This window comes from Polyodon spathula, chromosome 15 (assembly GCF_017654505.1).
Source record: "Polyodon spathula isolate WHYD16114869_AA chromosome 15, ASM1765450v1, whole genome shotgun sequence".
Lineage (NCBI taxonomy): Eukaryota > Metazoa > Chordata > Actinopteri > Acipenseriformes > Polyodontidae > Polyodon > Polyodon spathula.
In genome coordinates, this window is record NC_054548.1 from 17,457,734 (window position 1) to 17,477,753 (window position 20,020).

The 20,020-nt window shown below is 35.3% G+C and overlaps 1 protein-coding gene across 1 annotated transcript; it reads right to left on the reverse strand.

Annotated features, from left to right (window-relative positions):
* Positions 1-612: 612 nt before the first annotated feature.
* On the reverse strand, positions 613-18,778 carry LOC121327635 (glycogenin-1-like). Its single transcript, XM_041271766.1, has 11 exons — positions 18,264-18,778; positions 15,229-15,370; positions 10,953-11,127; positions 8,892-9,054; positions 8,228-8,354; positions 6,721-6,946; positions 6,101-6,211; positions 4,251-4,355; positions 3,710-3,793; positions 2,133-2,231; positions 613-1,100 (listed from the first exon to the last, which is right to left on the reverse strand). Exons 1-11 carry the CDS (start codon positions 18,268-18,270, stop codon positions 942-944), a joined length of 1,398 nt encoding a protein of 465 aa, XP_041127700.1. The 5' UTR covers positions 18,271-18,778; the 3' UTR covers positions 613-941.
* Positions 18,779-20,020: the final 1,242 nt, after the last annotated feature.

The window sequence follows — 20,020 nt, forward strand, 5'->3', positions numbered from 1 at the left end:
ACTATGTTGTTAATGATGGTAAAATATGATTACATTTAAAAAAAAAATGTAAAAGGCTGGAAAATAGAATAAATTAAAAATACGTAAAAGACGGGATTTGAATGGACGCGTTTTCCCTGCTTTTTCAGTGGAAGTTCTTTGCACATTCCTGAGCAAACGCCGTTCGTTGCGTAGGTCTACCACTTTTTAACATGTACCTGAAAATATCACTACACCGGTGCTTCGTTTACCAAAAGGTGAATTTCCTATTATACTTAGTTTGGAAATTGAATGTAAATATTAAAAATGCAAACATCTTCTTGGTGGTGATGGTGTATAAATTGATTAATAACACTATATATATAAAAAATTAACCATCACATTAGGTTTATAAAAGTCACTGCCCAGCATAAATGGCTGCACAACAGGTTGCACCAGGCATCTCCAGACATTTGTTTTCATAAGAGGCACTTTTAAAAGGCACCGCCATTTCATATAAAGTATTTTGCATCACATTGTCAGTACACCAAAACACAGTGTAAAAAGAAAAAAATGACATATTGTTGCTAAAATCTGTGTTGTTTTACCTCACAATAAGAATAACAGTATTAGCACAACACCCATGTTCTTCTGTTGAATGTCATTTTTTATTGTACTTTTATTTTAGTTTGAAATATACAGGTTATTAATAAAAAGTCGCTGCTGCTTCCTGGAATCTTCACAAGCTGCAGTTCAAACCCGAGGGAAATCAGTAATGTTGTTAATAAAGACAGTGATCATGGCTTGTCAAATACTGTAATGACAATTAATTCTAATGCTTTTCTAAAAGGGAAAATCAAATCTTAATTCTATCCAAGTCTCTAGAAAAAGAAAACAATGTTAAGCCAGAAACTCATATCAGACTCTAAGGGTTAGTTCTTCTGTTGTCCAGTTTCCCATGCATTAGGTATACTGAAAACAGGCTATTCAAGAAATCTATCCAATTTCTTCTTAATGTTTTCAAAAGAGTCTTTTCCCATGTAGTCCATGTGTCCTTGCTCCCACTTTTGCCTTCCCTCTGGGTCATATGGCTCTGCTTCGGTACCAATTGAGAGCTCAGACACAGAGGCGGTAAGATCTAGCTGTAAAAACAAAATAAACAAGAACTCATTTTTTTTTTTTTTTTAAATCAATAAACCACCTGCTTCAGTATGACATAATACTGCAATCTTAAAACTTTACTACCAAACCAGACTCCTGTTGCATTGTATGTTTCCCTTCATCCAGTAGAGAGCAGCCTCAAACCAGAAAGTAAAATGCTGGGCAAGATGAGATTACACACGGTCATACTGCAGTTATACTGTACAGTGGCACAAACACTAGTATTTTTTCTTACATTAACTGCATACCCACAAACACATCTGGAATATGTTTTTTTTTTTGTTTTTTTTCTAAAATGTTATCATTAACTATTGAACACTGAATAGTGCTACATTTAGTAGGGTTACTAAAAGAAACCAAATGGAAGACATTGAAAAGACCTTGTTGAAACACCATCATTGAATTTAAGTTTCTTTTTAGTATTTCTACGTGTTTTACCATGACTCTGTACAAACCTGCAGAAGAGTGAGGATTCATTTTAGAATCTAAACTAACATAGATGCTGCAGCCCATTTGCTATTAGTGAAGCTGCTCTGGTGGTCAAGATACGGTACAATTAAAGCTCACAAGTTAATTAAAGAAAGAAAGAAAGAAAGAAATCTGGACTTTTCCAGAACAGCAGTATTTTACTTATGTATAATACGTCTATTATTCTTCCTAGAATAGGTAGACTCATTTTTTTTTTTTTTTAATATAGACATGGTTATTTGATTGTAAATAAAGTTTTTACAATAAAGTAATCATTTATACACATTTTGAATTACAATTATTTTCATCAATTCATCTTCAGAATTGAAGGGATAAGTTTCAAAGGCAGTCAAAGGAACAAATCAACAGACTTCTAATAAGTTATTTTCTCAAAAACACCATTTTGCATTGCCTTTCAAGTCATAGAACACACTCACAGCTAATTGGTACATACAATGTTAGAGTCAGATAAGATGATTAATGCCACATATTTATATTATATACCATTGTTCCCACGTGTTAGTTTAACATGAAGCAAGACGTACCTGTTCCACATCAGGACTGGGTTGTGGTGAAGGCATCTGGATCTCAGACTCTGGAACGCTGTCATCAAAACTGGGGGATTCCTCGATATTTATCAACTGCTGAGTCAAAAGCAACCATTTAACAAGAATGCTTAGGATTGTGTTTTAATGCGTTCCAAAACTTATATACTAGACACATTAAAAACACGATACCAGTGATAAAATACTCCATTCTGTAGGTTCCCCGTGGTAAAATCTTTTTTAAAAACTGCCAAAAGTTTAATTACAATTGTATATTTGATCTCTTACTTGCTTAGGAAATGGTGAACTTATTATTGCTGTTTACTTCTTTTCTTTCTTCCATAGACTTGTGGGCAGCCTCTCCCGAGCCAGAAAGAGACAGCCAGCCATCTTATGTATGTGACAGAGCATGGGGGTGCATGTGTGTGTGTGTGTGTGTGTGAGATTGGAGGCTTATATGGTAAGAGAGGATAAGACGTGAAAGCCTGGGTGGTGTAAAAGTATGAGTGAAAGCCTGTGTTGTATAAGTTTATTGGTAACATTTATAATGTGTACTTTATGGCCCTTGAGACAGCCTTTTGTTTGTTTATTAGGTTTAAAAATAAATAAATAAATAAATAAACCTTTTGTTCCTGAACCAAACCTTGTATTTGTTTTTGTGTACGGAACACCTGAAGACTGCATTAGACAGGCACAACAAGCACTTTTGTATATTGACATTGTCACAGTACATTATACCACAATCAGAACACCTAAAGCAATGGCACTGAAAACAATACAGTTAATAAGTAGCCCATAGAAACAAATATCTGTGTTTATATATATACATATATATATATATCACAGACCCAGAAACAGCGGTAATTAGCACTTTCAAGAAGATTGGATTCTACATTCATGTCCATATTTTTCCAGCATCTGTGATACAGTGTGATTTAGCAGGCTATAATGACCATTCAATTCATGAAGTTACCTGTATGTCAATGCTCATCATCACTGAAGGGATCCAAAGAGGAAAACACTTCAAATTAATTGTCTGTGGCAATAAGCATGTCAGACAATGAAGTACCCTGATAAGTCAAGTCTGCTGGGAAGTCCATGAAGGCCTTTGCATTAGCTCTATGAGGGAACGCTTGTTCGACGCAGACATTAGCTTTAACATTATTCAGAACAACATGCAGGGAAGGAATATACGTAGTTCAATTTAAATTAAATCTGAATTTACAACTGCATTTATTTAATATGTGTCTGATGATTAATTTCCTAGAATATGCAGAGTCCAGGTTTAAAAATGTAAAGTTAAAGTTAAAATATGAATTCTGACCTAGAAAAAGCTAACACATGGAAATGATAACAGTATGTACAAGTTTTATATCACAATTAATTCAGAAATATGTTTTCAATTATGGTATATTAATTTCTAGCATCTCATTTTCAGAAATCATCCAGCACAACAACAGCTATTTGATATATACCATACATGCGTTAGAAAAATTAGATGATTGATGCCAAAATGTAAAATATATGTTATTAATCACACATGTTAGTTCAAAATGAAGCAAATAATGTTAATGTACCAGTTCTACATCAGGACTAGGTTGAGGTGAAGGTTCCGGAACTCTGTCATCTGAACAGGAGGACTCCTCGATATCTATCAACTGCTGAGTCAAAAGCAACCATTTAACATGAAGGCTTAGGAATGTTTTTAAAAAGCTCCAACACATACAATTCATAGTGTGTTACAGCAGGAGATCTTATTTTGTCCATTAAAACTGACAAAAGTTGTTTTGATTGGCAAAAAAATCTAATAGAATCGAGTTTTGTGCTGTAAGAAACTAAACTATTTTTTTTAAAGGGGTAACAGACAAAACACTTCAAAAGCATTTTTCAATCAAGAAAAGGAGTGAAATACAGATCTTGAATTAATTCACATCAATTACAAATACTAAAATGTTTCCACAGATATGCAGCAACTGAATTACAGACATATTAACAAGATGTGTTATAATTATTTCAAGCGGCATGTGGATTAGAATATTGTATTCAGGCATATTGTAATTAAGGGTCATAAGTCATGACAATGTTACTTTAAAGCAATGCAAGATTATTTCTATGTACCATTTCTTCCTTAAATACTTTGGCAGGTCTGGGCGGTGATTGCAGAAAAATTTCTGGCTCAGGAGGATTGGAATCTGAACTGTGAGGTTCCTTTTTATGTTCAAACTGTTGAATTAAAGTCAATCAGTTACATTTTTGCAGTATATCCATATGCAGAAACAACCCTTAAATGTTGCTACTAAATGTACAGCATTTTCTCAATATTATATAATCAGTCATTAACTTATTGCACATGTAAGCACCAAGAAAATGTGCTTTGTGTACAGAATATATCTTCACAGAATATATAAATACATTAATAAATTCAAACAATATGATTAAAAAGGGAGTTAAAATAGAAATGCATGTATATTAATTCACTCATGAAATTATCAGGCACTGGGATATTTTAATCTAAACAAACAGCAGTATGGTCAAGGCAAATAGCAGTCATTTAACTACAGCTCCAGACTACAATGATATTAAGGAAGGCCACTGTAAATATGTTAAAATAAAACAACACTGCTTGGATTACCCTGTTGTGTTAAATACAAATAATTGTACTTGTCTGGGTTTTTTTTTTTTTTTTTTTTTTTTAAAGCAAGGTTATTTAAATGAACCAAAAGGCCTGAGCTGACTGACTATCATAAAAGAGTGATGTATTGATTCTGGAATCAAAATCATTTAGTTTTAATTAAATTTAACATGCGTTAAAACAGCAGTGCTCAGTGTTTTTCACTGTAAGAAACGGCCGACGTTCACGCAATATGAAGGTAGAGTTGGCTGACACTGAGCAGATATAATGATATTGTAAAATCAGACAAGGATTACAATTATGTTTCTAGCCAATCTAACCCTGAATACAATTAGCTATCTTGTATATGTAATCACCCCTTAAGATTGAAGGTAATCAATTTCGCTATTTTGGAGATATCATTACAAACAAGACCTGCAAGATGGCTGCCAGACAACCCTGAATAGTAGGCCAGCTGAAGGGCATCCCCAATATTGCTAATATCAGTTTAGGACTGAAAAGCTTTGAGAATCTGATCCAACACTAATGTGAAGGGTGTTTCATTAGCTACAAATACGGCATAGTAATATGATTGGAATTAGACCCTTGGCCAACTTCAATCTGATGTTCTACAAAATTAAGCTAATACAAAACTGTTCTATATATGGTAAATCTACAGAATTAAAAACTATATAATGTTACATATCAAGTTCCCTATAGAAGTGGTAGAGCAGTTGCTTGCAATGGGAGAACTTGTATATCCATCATATAAACGTGAATTGGTACAGCACTATTCATTTGCTTAAGATTGTATACCAGGTTTATATAATATATCAGCAGAACATTGTTTCCTACACTGTCTGTGCAGCACATTCCTACACATCTTTGTGAAAACAGATCAAATGCACCATTCTCTCTAAATGGATTACACAGCGGACCATCAGAACTGTCCTTGCAATCCACTTGGTTAGACACAATAACACAAAATGGTAATGTAACCCTTTGGTACCTGCTGCTGTAGACATTCAAATTTTACCATCAATAAACCTCACCACGTAACACAAACCGATGGTACTCTACACAAGGTGTCACATGTACTCTACTTTCACCAGATGGCAGTACCTTACATCAAGATGAGTCTGCCAAGGCATGCATGCATTACCTAACCTTGTTAGTTTTAACACCAGATATCATATTTAAAAACAAACATTCAACAATGAAAATGTTTTTCTTTCTCCTACCAGAAAGTTGTTCTCAGAAATGATAATGTAGCACCTCTGGAATTAAAGGGTTATGTGTATATTTTTGCATTACATTGTTTCCAAAATGAAAAGTTGTAAACATGTAAAATCCTTACAGTTTCCATTGCTGGTATCTCACGTTTAGATGACTCTAGCTGTTGTGCAGATGACTTGTCTAAATCTTTAGAAGCAGGTTTCACTGTGACTTCAACACGTCCTACTTGATGCTAAAAAATAACAAGATATATGTGATATGAATTATAGTTTAAGTTTACTGTTCATTGGACACAACAGCACAATGCTTTTTATGTTTGACAGCAATGCAATTGTGCAGTTTGAGCATCCAGAACTTCTCCTAATCTGTACTAGATGACATTTATACATGAAGAGTGACAGAAAACATTTTTCACAGTTCACAGTGCTTCATGGGGTTGACACACAAAGGTTCTGTGTGTGAAAGCAGCATTTAGAAGTAAACCAGGACCCTAAAACAAGCATGATTTAATAAACACTTCCAAATGTCAAACAGAGTTTCCTGGTAAAGCACTTGAAATTAATAAAACAAACGACAATATGTTATTTGTAGGCATTGCCCCACAAATGCGCTGATAATGAAAAGAACATTTCATTTACATGCTTTCTCTGTCTAACTGACACAATGTATAAAAGTGGTCCCTACATAAACATGGTGGTGTATAGTAGCAATCCCTAATTGATATCATTTGAAGATCATTACCTTATGCTGCTGGAGGTCTCTGGATCCCCAGGTGTCGTTATGTTTCATCACTAAGGGAAGGATTTGGGTATTGTACAGATCCCACCAGAGGTTCAAAAAATGGATGTGGTGATGTCCTGATGGAGATCCAAGCTCTTGAAAAACACTCCTGGTCTGTGGGTTATACTTATAATGCCAAGGCTTTACTGGACCAAGGAAATGAACTATTTTTGCTTCATGACCAAAACTAAAAATAATAAAGTGACGGAAAACATTATTAATACAAAAATGGTCATTCTGTGTAATTGTTTTTGCATGGTGCACCATTTAAAAAAATAATACAAAGCTACATTGTTAGAAACTCCTCAGTGACAACACCAGTTGAGGTTTGATCACTGTAGGCATGTGCATAATTGGGGCCTTCCAATTGTTGTGGAGTACGTGGTCCAGGTATTGATGTTCATTCCTCTATGCTGTGTAAACCTGAGAAACACAAGCCTTTGGTTTTCCAGCAAGTGAACATGATTACTAGCAGATGTATCTTGGCTTGAATATTTGTGCTAGAGCAAGTTTTTATACTATATACAGGACAAGATAGATGATTAGAACACACTAGCTTTCTCTACAGTCATGGATACATACACGGAAACTATGTCCTGGATTACTTTTTTGTCTTAGCAGTGTAATACCTCTAACATGTGTGTGGACTCCGCAACTTTAGTTTAGTTTGCTTTTCAGTAACCTTGGGATAGTTAGCCAAGTGTGCTACTAGCCATACAGAGAGAGCAGCTCTTTTAATCTAGAAAGCATAGGATACAGTGGAGAAATCAAAACATAGTATAACAACTAGGAAACAAATACAATATATAACAGTAGTTTACTACCCTACCCTGACTGTTTCAGTTCTCTGGGTAGAGAGCACTTAAAGAACAATCAATTCATATTTATCAAGAAATGATAGGGAAATTATAATTGCTTCCAATGCAGAGAGAGAAGCATTGTTTCTTATTTTGTTAAAATTGTCTCCCTCCATCTAAAAAGTGAATTGAATTTGGCGCTTAGTGGTAAATGAAGAACTGCACTGGCAAACGTCTTCTTTATCTTTTTCTAACAGACTTCCTTTAAGAACACTGGCAAATCATTACTGGCTATTGCAGACATGACAAAGAGTGCAGAAGGGTTAAATCAGCTAATTAACTTGATTAATTCAAGTGTGAAGCATGTGACATTTATTCAAAATAAAGCTGTGACCTTGAGAGGTCCAGAAAGCAAAGGATGCCAATAAAATACTAGAACATACGCAACATCACAGAAAGGAAAACAGAATAGGAATCGCGAATAATATACCTCATTGACTTCTACTGAGATAAAAGATCACCACTGTATACTGTTCTACTATCATTATCAATATTAAATGGACAGCTAAAAATCAAACAATACATAATATAATGATTGTATTATTTAACACAGAATTAAGAAAATCTACACTTAAAATATTGAACAAATCACAGATGTGAAGCATACTTACCGCCTAAAAGCTGGTAGGTAGGTGTATACAATACTGCTGCTCAGATTGTAGATGAAAGGTAAGTGTTTGTCAATATCGTGTACTGCCCAGTCACTGAAGAAAGAATTTAAGAGGCCCTGGTCTCCTCCTTAAATAAAAACACAATGTATATAATAATATACTGTATATAGTTTCTTCTTCAAGGACTCATATTTTCAATTTACTAAACAATTATTCCAGTGGTTACCACAGCATAAAGAACAAAGCAGATGTATTTCTCTTGCTCTAGTTTTGCTGACTCTTGATTTGAGATTGCCCGATGATTCTAAATAAAAAAAAATAGATAGCCTTGACCTTTGTATTTCTCTCAGCACAGTTCCTTTCATATTGTAGTCAGTAAGCAGCTGGTGGAGTGCATATACTTCAATTTAAATGCTGACTACTCGACTCTGAGTGCTGACAATGCTGGCTTCTGTTTGTTTGATTGTAAAAAACAAAAAAATACTTCCGTTCATATAAACCAGCAATTTCCTGGCAAAAAAAACATATAAAATCTCATTAGAATGCAGCATTGTTACACTTCATTCCAGGATTCTTGCAGACTTTGATTCTGTAAGCAAGGTAGCAACCATTTGCTGTATTTAAACCGTATGGTTTTGTGTTATAAACGTCATTCATGACTTACCATCAAAGCTGCCATGCTCCACTGCAAACTGAAATAATCTGTTGTATGTTTGCAAAGAAGGCCGGAATACAAATACCCCAGTGTTAAAGCAGTCTGGCCAACCAGGATCAGGAGCTGCTGAGATCTCTTCCCTATCAAACAATTCATCCACATTACACAGCACCTAGAGGAAAAATGTACGGCCATTGAAGAACAGTGACAAAAGCACAACATTTCCCTACATGAAATAATGATCCCAGCAAAAACATATCTGTGAATATCTGAGCAGAGCAGGGTCTCCATTCCAGCCCTTGGCTCAATGCTCTTTTACAGTATACATTCTGTAAAAGCTGCTGCCATCGGGGTTAAAGCAAATTGGCTGTGTCCCTCAACAAAGTTACTTCACAGCTTACTATACTGTACTCTTTGAAAATTTTTAAACCAAAATGGCCACCTTATGAATATAAATTTGCTCTATGCATACCTTCTTAAACTATAAGACTACTCATGTAAAAGAGTTTTAGACAAATGTAAATAGTGTGTTTTGTGTTTGTTTGAGTTATATAGCCTAAATAAATTGTTGAAATTGCGAACCCTGTCTCTTTCTCATTTTCCCACAGCGGATTTTGGAACAGTGCATAATATGACAACTGAACACTACGGTTCTTGGTGTTTAATTTATACAATAAACCCTGCACTAGACATTTCACAAAAAAATAAAAAAGGCCATTGAGTTTATTCAGCCCAGGTGACACGGCTGCATGTGGCTCCAGGCAAACTGCTGCCTAGCAACCTGAGCAGCTACTGTCTGCAAAAGTTAGCTCGGGGGAACTCTAGAGTGACATAATGAATAGGAGCATTTACTGACTTATCGGGGTGCACCATGCTGCTACCTGACCAGAAAGAATGGAAACACTAACATTGTACAGTGCTCTCAATAACTTTGAGTAACAGATGTTTTCTTAGTCTTAGAGATACATATTTTGACAACTGTTTTTTTTTTTTTTTTTTTTTTTGGGGGGGGGGGGGGTTTGCCTTTATGATTGATTGCTTAAGTTATGCATATTTCAATACATTACTAATTTACGTTTTGTTTTGTTTTGTTTTTTCCCTGGCTATATAAATCAGTTGTACTCAATTCTGGCCCTCAAGATCTGTTCCAGTCCAGGTCTTTATTCCAAGCAGGTCCTAAATTAGTTAATTAGTTAAATACATCTTAGCAGCTTCAATTAACTCTTTTAGATCCTGCTTGGAGTAAAAACCTGGACTGGATTGGATCTTGAGGCCAATAATTTAGTACCACTGGTGTAAATGATTTAGTTGGGCTTTAATAATTTAGATAATGCAGTATAATGGATGTATTATACAATGGATAGTGTGGTTTTATGACAGGCAACATTTAGTTTATTCAACTTATAACAAATTAAGAAAATAAGAAATGAGGTAAACCCTATCTAATTTGGTGAGACTTGTCGACTACTAGGCTATGAGGTCAAGTGAGCCACCAGAGGCTGCTTCCATGTGTTGTGCCCAGGGAAAGGTACTGACTGCTAATTTGTGGCTTATATAACCTATTGTTTGGATATTTTATCTAGCAATATAAATAGGATGAAAAGAAGTCTACTGATCATCATTTTCTGGACTCAGAAACACTGTTGTTCCAGGTAAATACTATTTACCTCTGTAAAAAATTCTCAGTTGAAAATTGTTCCATGACTTTTGATGTGAAATGTTTACTTTAAAATGACCATTAGCTCTTTCTGACTCAAGTCTATCTTAATATTTGCACATTCTCAAGTGGGCCTGGGTAGGCATTAAACTCTATTCATATAACCATATTTTAAGACAAATCTATAACTATATTAATACAAGGCTTACTGTGAAACCAAAAACAGCATCACAAAAAAAGATTCAAAATCATGTGAAAGCTGTTTTTATTTGTCATGCTGAGCTGTCCTGTCTTCATCATCAGTATTTTCATCATACTGATTACTGATAGCTCTAGTTTTGAATTTACAGCTGTGGTGGGGTATGTATGTTACTGATATTGTTGTTGGCATTTAACTAATTCAGTCCACTCACCAGGGTGTCGGCATCTAGAAAGACACATTTGGTGTACTTGATTAGCGCCCAGCAATGGAGTTTGGTGAAGGTTATACCAAGCTCAGGACGCTTCATCAGGGCCAGGTGTGCAGCGTCTCTGCTGTCTATCCCCTTCACCTCAATGACCTCATCAAACACGCACCTGAGGACCACCCTGACGATATATAGATGAGAGAGAAAGCAGACAAGGAAATGTCGTGCAATACAGTATTGACTACTCAAACATACCACATTCCACTGCTTTATCTTCAACTCAGATTTACTCTCAGCAAAATAACTGCATAGGTTATATATCTAAGCAGGTTGCAACCGTGAAACCTTAACACAACCTCTTCAATGATTAGATGAGACAGCACATTTATCTACCTAACGTACAAGGTCTTTCACATATCTCCCTTTCGACACTGCATCATTTCCTCTAGCAAAATTTTCTGGTCGAATAAACAGTTGATTTAAAAAAGCCAAGAACCCTGAAAATCTGAGTTTTAATCTTGCCCAAGCAGGGGTGACAAAAAGTATATTTTTCTGATGACTTTCTAGGGTTTCGGTGTAATGTGGAATTTAAATTTACCAAGTCACATGAGCATGCTTTTTTTTTTTTTTTTTTTTTTTTTTTCAAATGTGATGCTTGTGAATTTACAGTAGTGCCCGTGAAAGGGGAGAGCTTTCATTCACAGCTCTATGAGTACACCTCAACCCTGACTTGAAAATGCCATTCAGTCCTGGACCTCTCATAAACAGAACGTTTTGTGTCTGGGATTATTCTGAAGTGTGTGGCTTTTTTTTTGTAATGTGAATTCATGTTCACTGGGAGAAAAGCTGAGACCACCAAAATCATTTTACTTGTGACCCGAGGCAGGTTCAAACCCAAACCCCAGGAGGAGAAAGTGCAAGGCCCTAAATGAAATTAGTCAACGGTCTGGTGAGTGAAATGTATCCAGCACCATGGCAACTGACAAGGTGACTTTCCAAGCTAAAAGCTATGTTAGAGAAGAGGGTAATGGAGTGATTAAAGCATACTGTTAGTCTTCCACAAGAGGCAAAAGAATTAACACTTTGTTTCCTTATTATAAATTGTTGAGCATCAGCTTATCACCTTAACAATTCAATTCAATGAACGTCCTGGCCTCCACAGAACAGGAACCTGAAACTCTTACAACATGAATGGAATCATATTGGAAGATATGTTCTCCTAGGGGAATGATTGAGTAATTCACTCCAGATTGACATACTGAAGGACTTCTCCAGTATGATATATATGATATACTCATTCTGGATGGTAGGTTCTAGAAGTTTGTGTAGTAAGCTGTTTCAGAACTGATACAAGTGCTACTACAGGTGCTGACAAAAAAATGTGTGTATTATTATAAAATGTATTACAAAATGAAACACTGGGTGATTGTTTTGCAGATCAGAACAACTCTTTGTTTTATATATTGTCACCTAGTCTACACATGTTAAATGTACAAAAAGGCAAGTTAAAAAAAAAAAATAGCGATTACCATTTAAACATATGGTATACACACAGTCAGAATGATTAGAACAAAATCCATATAATTGTTTATTTTATTTTTGAATGCCGGGAACACAACCTAATACATTACTCTGCTATTAACTTGTAGAGCACACTGATGCAGTTTTGTACTTCAAGAAAAAAAAAAACGGGACGATTTTTTAAAAGCTGCATTCACACTGGACGTGGGAGAATCATTACTATGCCAAGGCAGTCAAATGGGCATATCCACACCAGCAGCGAGCGACGTCGCTTTGAGAAAATTCCGCGTCGCTCCAATAGAGCATATTTTTATTTATTTGTTTTATTTTTATCGCGCACTGGATTGAAACTGACCAATCAGAAGCAAGGTTAGCACCCTTGGCACACGTCAACATACGCCTCAAAACAAGCCAATCGTCGACGACGAAGTTATGAGGCGCAGTAGTATCCATTATTATATGATTGCAAAATGAACGACTAGGAAGACATCCAGAAGAGACAATGCCTGGGTGGCTTGCAGGTGGTGCATTGAGCATCACCGACGGATTGTCTTTTTGATTATACTAGTTGTGTTAAAATAGGTTTAATAATAAGCAAAAATAAAACGGAACAGTCTACATATCCAGAATTTAAACGAAAAATGTGCACGCATTCACACAACTTAAACATGTGATTTAATTTTAAGGGTTTTTTTTTTTTTTTTAATTTATTTATTTATTTATTTTTTTATGATAAGTAACATTTTGTTCACTAAATTATTCTGTGGCACAAATCCGTGACAAGAAGGGGGAATTTATATAGGCATACAGCGAAATTTTGTGGAGATTCACCAAACAAAAATATTATGGAGGTCCTACTATTCTAACGTTAGAAAATAAAAACAGTAATACGATTGTATTCTATGTGACACATACCAAAGTTACCAAGCTTATACATAGTTTTGAAGATTATGAGCCGTATTCATAAAGCATTTTCTGTCAAATTCATCTGACTGTTTTAAAAGGAAAAACTTAATAAAAGTAAATAACAATATTATGTACGTGGTGATCTGCCCATAATAACACAGATTTTAATAATAATAATAATAATAATAATAATAATAATAATAATAATAATGAAGATGGTGATTATGTAGTGCTTAACAACAACAATGTGATAATAATAATAATAATAATAATAATAATAATAATAATAATAATAATAATAATAATAATAATGTCCACTTTAAAATACTTAAAGTTAAGAAACAAAAAGAATCAAAGGAGGAATGTGTAAAGAAACACAATTGAGATTGCAGTAAGTTATATATAACTACGCACAAAATGTTTATTTCTGAGTCAGGTTACCTTGTATAGTTTGTTTCCTATGTGCAAAATGACCATGTCCAGCAGTTTTTCACACTGAGGTTTAGCAAGAGAACCAGATATGGTGCGTCTGTCAAACGGACTGAGACCACCTCTTTAGGTGGTACGGTTTGTTTCCCAAGCAGACTTTGTTGTTAAAACTTCACACCAAACATACAGAACCGTACTGAGTGAGGACTAAACCCCATAAACAGAACCAGTGTGAATGCATCTTAAGATCGAAAGCCTTCCAAACCCTGATATATGTCTGATTTCACAGACCTTGATTAGCGCTAATTTTGCTGTAATAGGATTTGATGTTTAAAGAAAGATGCATTAAGTGCATGACACAAACAGACATCAACGTACCAGGCTGTGGTAGTGTATATCAATGTAAATCAGTCTGTATCAATGCATTGGATTACATTGAGTTGCCTCAATTTGTATTGATGTAGCAAACAAAATAGATTTTAAAATAAAATAAATGTGTTGGTGTCATGTGAAGAGCCCCAGAGAGAAGGCAAATTACATTAAAGTGAGACTCTGCATTTACAGCCACGAACAGCAGTGAACTAGGACACGTGCCAGGAGACCAACTGGATTTGTCACTTTGCTACACTGAAGGCCAATTCTAAAAATAGACGGTTGAAAAGAACTGTTGAGCAAGACCCTTCTTTCTCCCTGTCTTTGACCAAGAAAGGTACACATTTATAACGTGGTACACATGAACCCTAACACACATCACTGATGACTTTAAACTACATACAACACTTTCAGTTGATAAAGCTATGATGATTGGGTTTTTGCACTGGGATTAGGAGCAACCCTTTTAAACATTTAGGGCTTTTATGGTGCGGGCATTTGATATTGAAATATGCACAGTGAATTATAGCTATGCCCTACAGACTAACTGTGGAATGCACACTATAAAATGTAGTATGGTCAGTTCAAATGCAGTATATAATTGAGAAACTTGTTGCCACTGTTCTGGGATCTTTATGTCACTTTTCAGCCCTCCTGTACATTACTCTCATCAACCTATTTTTAGCTCTTGGGAGAAGTAAAAATGCTGGTATAAATAAAAGTATGACTCCTACACTGTCAGAATACTGTGAAGTGTGGGACAGGGTTATTAGTTGGATGGGAAGTGACAACAGAGTTGGAACACAATCCTTGCTACGTCTTTTCAAGTTATTTAGTAGGCAGGAAGTTAGAGATCATATCCGATAGCTGCAAAGCAAAAATTATAGCCAGCAGACTAAAAGAGTAACTCAGTGCAAGAAGTATTTATAAGGGGTCATGACATACACCCTCTTCAGGTTTCAGTAAACAAGTAGATTGGCGTCTTAAAACAGATCTTATATTTTTTTGGTTTCCATCCCTTGCTGTGGTTTACAGAATTTCTGAATGATCTTACCTCATGAAGCTGGAGACCTGGGGTGTTGTTAAAATGACCAGCTGCCGGGAAGTCCTGTGATGTCGGAGTGAATGGCCAAGAACCAGGGCTCCCTGAAAGTACACATCACTGGTTGCAAGAGTCACAAACGCTTGATCTGTAACTGCAAACACAAACACCAGGATGAATAAGCTGCATCCCTAACAAAAGTTTACTACAGTCAATTTTCATAATAATGTTGCAGTTTATTATGCTTTAATCATGTTTATATTGTGTTTTTATCTTGCTTCACCATGATTTGTTTTTTAGAATGCTTTACTATCCAGTACTTCAGAGTCTTTTACTTTGCTTTATTATATTTTTTTCTGTTTTTGTTACCTTTAGATAACATCTACTAGTGAAGTAATGGCAGCTCACAACATGATTGGCTGAGGCAATCCATGAGGATTTAATTGAGATGATTGTATACCGTCCTTCTCATATATGTAGTAAAACTATATTTTTTCAATGCATGAGACATTACATTTTTAAATTGTCCCTTTAAAGGCACTAAAATTAATACATGCACGATTAATCTAGAATGATTTCTGCCATCGTGTGTTATTTTGTGGACTGACAGAAAACTAAGTAAAATGTATAAATAGTATGAATTTTTAATAATTTTTTTTATGTCAGATGAAATTGATGACATATTTTTTCTGCTCTTGTCATTGCATGCCTGACTATTGTTGGGACAGTTGGAGGGCTGGGCAACAGTTAACTGATTGCAAAGCAGCATATCATTCATGAGCACCTCAATTTAAGTGCCTTTCATATAGAACCAGGCAAAGTTAAAGCTCTACAAAACTATTGTATATTAGAAAACAATGTGATTGAGATTTACACTGTATAGCAACTTCTTGCCCGTTTTACAATTTGGGTCTCCTGGTCTGTTAAGTCTTGACTGAAGTTTATTGAAAAGCAAAGGAAAACAGGGGGACTTTTAATATAAGAAAACTAACATGAAGGAAAGAGCTGCTCTATCATGTACCAAAAGTTAATCTAAACTGCTATATGGAAACTGAAGGAGTGTGAAAGAGGTTAATTCATATTCACATTGCATCTCTGCATAACTGTCAACCCCTGAAGAAATCACAGGTCTACTTGACTAAGCTACTTACAGTTCAATCAAGCTGATTTTCCTGCAATGTATGTACAATAAAATAAATATTCATGTCTGAGTGGCCCCCAACCGACGTAAAACCTGCAGTTAAGGCCTTAGCTTGTTCCTCTTTGAAAGCACAGAAATTATTCAACTTAAAAGCCCCTGCTACATAAAATTTAAAACATGTTTTCTCCACTTGTTCACAGATGGCTTGAAAGCATAATCTTCTTATATATAACCATTGAGATTTGCAATAGAAATTCCACAGTGGCTGTCGACATGCCTTAAACTAATTACATTTATGATGATGGCCTTCTTAAGGAATGGACTCATGGAAAATGCAATTAGCATATTTATTCAGGGTTTTTTAAAATGGATCTCAGGAGTGACACATGTTTGTGTCCCAGCCAGGTTCTTATGAACTCATTCGCAATATGTTTGAATTGACAGTGCACATGTACAAGCCTGGCCCTTTTGTAGAATGCCTAAGCTTGGTTGCAGAGTAAATTCCTTGACTACATCTCTGGCCAATTAGAATTTTAGGACTGAGGCACAATTTAAAAACAAAACAAAACATATGAACATAATTTAGATATTGTATTTAATAACATGTAATCAAAGAAACTACAAAATAATTTCACAAAAGTCTACCGGGAGCCATAATAGTATTACAGTACTTCATGTTAGATTTCAAAATGTTAATTTTTTTCAGTTGTTGTCAGTTTTTTGTTAAGTATATTCAATTCAATAGTAACGTAACATTATTCAGCAGCTTTCACTCAACTTGAAGCTAGTAAATGAATTAATTCTATAGGGTGATGTAAAACATTTGGCCATAGCTGTACAGTCACCTCATGACAGTAATGCCTTCTATCATGAAGGGACTGATAATTGTGCCAAATTGTGTGGTTTTGTGATGTGGGTAATGCTGAGATCACCAAACACATTTCACCAAACTCATTTAACTCCACTAAGAAAGCAGTGGCAATTCATCTCTGGTACATTATGCTGTTTTTGGTCTTTTACATCTTTATAAAAATTTAATTTATCATACTTGCCAGTCTTTTACGTCATTTTTAATGTCATTTATCATATTTTTCCACCATTAGGAAAATAGTATGTGAATATTTATCATATGCATTAGGTCTTGTACATTTGTTTACTTGTGCAGCTTTGCTGTGGACTTCTCATTTTGTCTTGTTCCTGTTCACTTTTTTTCTTTTTAGGAGAAATTGATTGTATAACGGTAAATGTACCTCTGTTTGACAATAGGAAAACACCCATCAGGTCGCAATTGATTACACCTGTACCAAAATCTGACAGCATACGACTTTCAGTATGACAACGTTTAACTTTCTTTAATTAACACGGGTCAGCTTTTGATACACAACACTACAGGATAATTTATGTAGTAATCTGAGCATTTAAAAAACAAATGGATACAAGTGAGAAAAAGAAAAACGACACGAAAGTTAAACGTTTCCTGTGTTTAAATTCTCGACCCGCTCAAAAAATAAATAAATAAATAAATAAATAAAAAAAAAAAACCGTAAGGGAACACCTCACTGTGTGTGACCTTGATTCTAACAAACTAAAACAGCAATAATAATTACTGACGTTGAACTAAAAATAAATAAATAAATAATTTTAAAAAGACAAGTAGATCAGAGCACGTGTCCTGCAACACAAATAATAGCATCGTGTTTATTCCCTATACAGAGCACCACAAAAGCTATCCAAGGCTAGGCTTTCCATAATTCATACTTTTTTTTATTTTTTTTATCAGTTACACAGTAATGTTTCCCTGTATCTAACGTGTTGTAGAATAGAAGCAAAGTCCCCGGTTCACTGTTTGTATTTGAACCTAACCGTTTCCATGCTAGAGAATTAGAGCAAATAAAGAAACACCTACCTGGCATAATAAAATAGAGATTTAGACGTATCTAATGATAATGATAATATCCTCCTTAGTTCCACTCGGTGTATTGTATGTCCTCCTGTCAGGCCCAAAGAACAGAAAACGGCCAGACTAGATAATCTCTTGTAAAGGCAAACAGATGTCAAACAAAACGTTTTCCCTTTAGCCACAAGCCACACAAGGACATTATATTTATTTTTCCTTACATGAGTCCCGACTCCTAATACAACTAAGACGTTTGTTTAATTGAATATTTTACTATTCACTTCTTGAGTTTAAAATCTGGTTTTATTTCGGCTGTGAGGGCTAGTTAAACGGTGTACTAAACCTGTACTGTAACGTACCAGTTAATTATTCCCTGGTGTAGATATTCAAGATTCAAGAGACACGATAAAACTATGACCTACGCTACAGTGCAATCCTAGAAATCCTAAACCTTTCAATCTGTCCTTGCCTTTGTGTTTATAACCTTTGAGTTTTTAAGGTAAACATCAATAACTCTTTCTCAATTATTATAGGCTGTAAAACACGAACAGATCCCACCCATCTCTGCAGCTTTTCGTCGGACACTACTAAATGCAAACCAGTGAACTATCAGTACTGGCCGGTATCTAGCATAAGGGTATTACATTGACTATTAGGCAGTGTGAGATTCATGTGGCAAATCCCACAAAGATTTATTTTAGGCATAGTATACAGTTTAGTCCCAAGGTACATATATATATATATATATATATATATATATATATATATATATATATATATATATATATATATATATATACACACACACACACACACACACAGCTCTGGAAAAAATTAAGAGATCACTGCAAAATTATCAGTTTCTCTGGTTTTACTATTTAAAGGTATGTGTTTGGGTAAAATGAACATTTTTGTTTTATTCTATAAACTACTGACAACACTTCTCCCAAATTCCAAATAAAAATATTGTCATTTAGAGCATTTATTTGCAGAAAATGACAACTGGTCAAAATAACAAAAAAGATGCAGTGTTGTCAGACCTCGAATAATGCAAAGAAAATAAGTTCGTGTTCATTTTTAAACAAAACAATACTAATGTTTTAACTTAGGAACAGTTCAGAAATCAATATTTGGTGGAATAACCCTGATTTTCAATCACAGCTTTCATGCATCTTGGCATGTTGGGTGACTTTATGCCACTCCTGGCGCAAAAATTCAAGCAGCTCGGCTTTGTTTGATGGCTTGTGACCTTCCATCTTCCTCTTGATCACATTCCAGAGGTTTTCAATGGGGTTCAGGTCTGGAGATTGGGCTGGCCATGACAGGGTCTTGGTGGTCCTCCATCTACACCTTGATTGACCTGGCTGTGTGGCATGGAGCAATGTCCTGCTGGAAAAACCAATCCTCAGAGTTGGGGAACATTGTCAGAGCAGAAGGAAGCAAGTTTTCTTCCAGGACAACCTTGTACTTCGCTCGATTCATGCGTCCTTCACAAAGACAAATCTGCTCAATTCCAGCCTTGGTGAAGCACCGCCAGATCATCACCGATCCTCCACCACATTTCACAGTGGGTGCGAGACACTGTGGCTTGTAGGCCTCTCCAGGTCTCCGTCTAACCATTAGATGACCAGGTGTTGAGCAGAGCTGAAAATTGGACTCATCAGAGAAGATGACCTTACTCCAGTCCTCTACGGTCCAATCCTTATGGTCTTTTGCAAACCTCAGCCTGGCTCTTCTTTGCTTCTCATTGATAAAGGGCTTTTTTC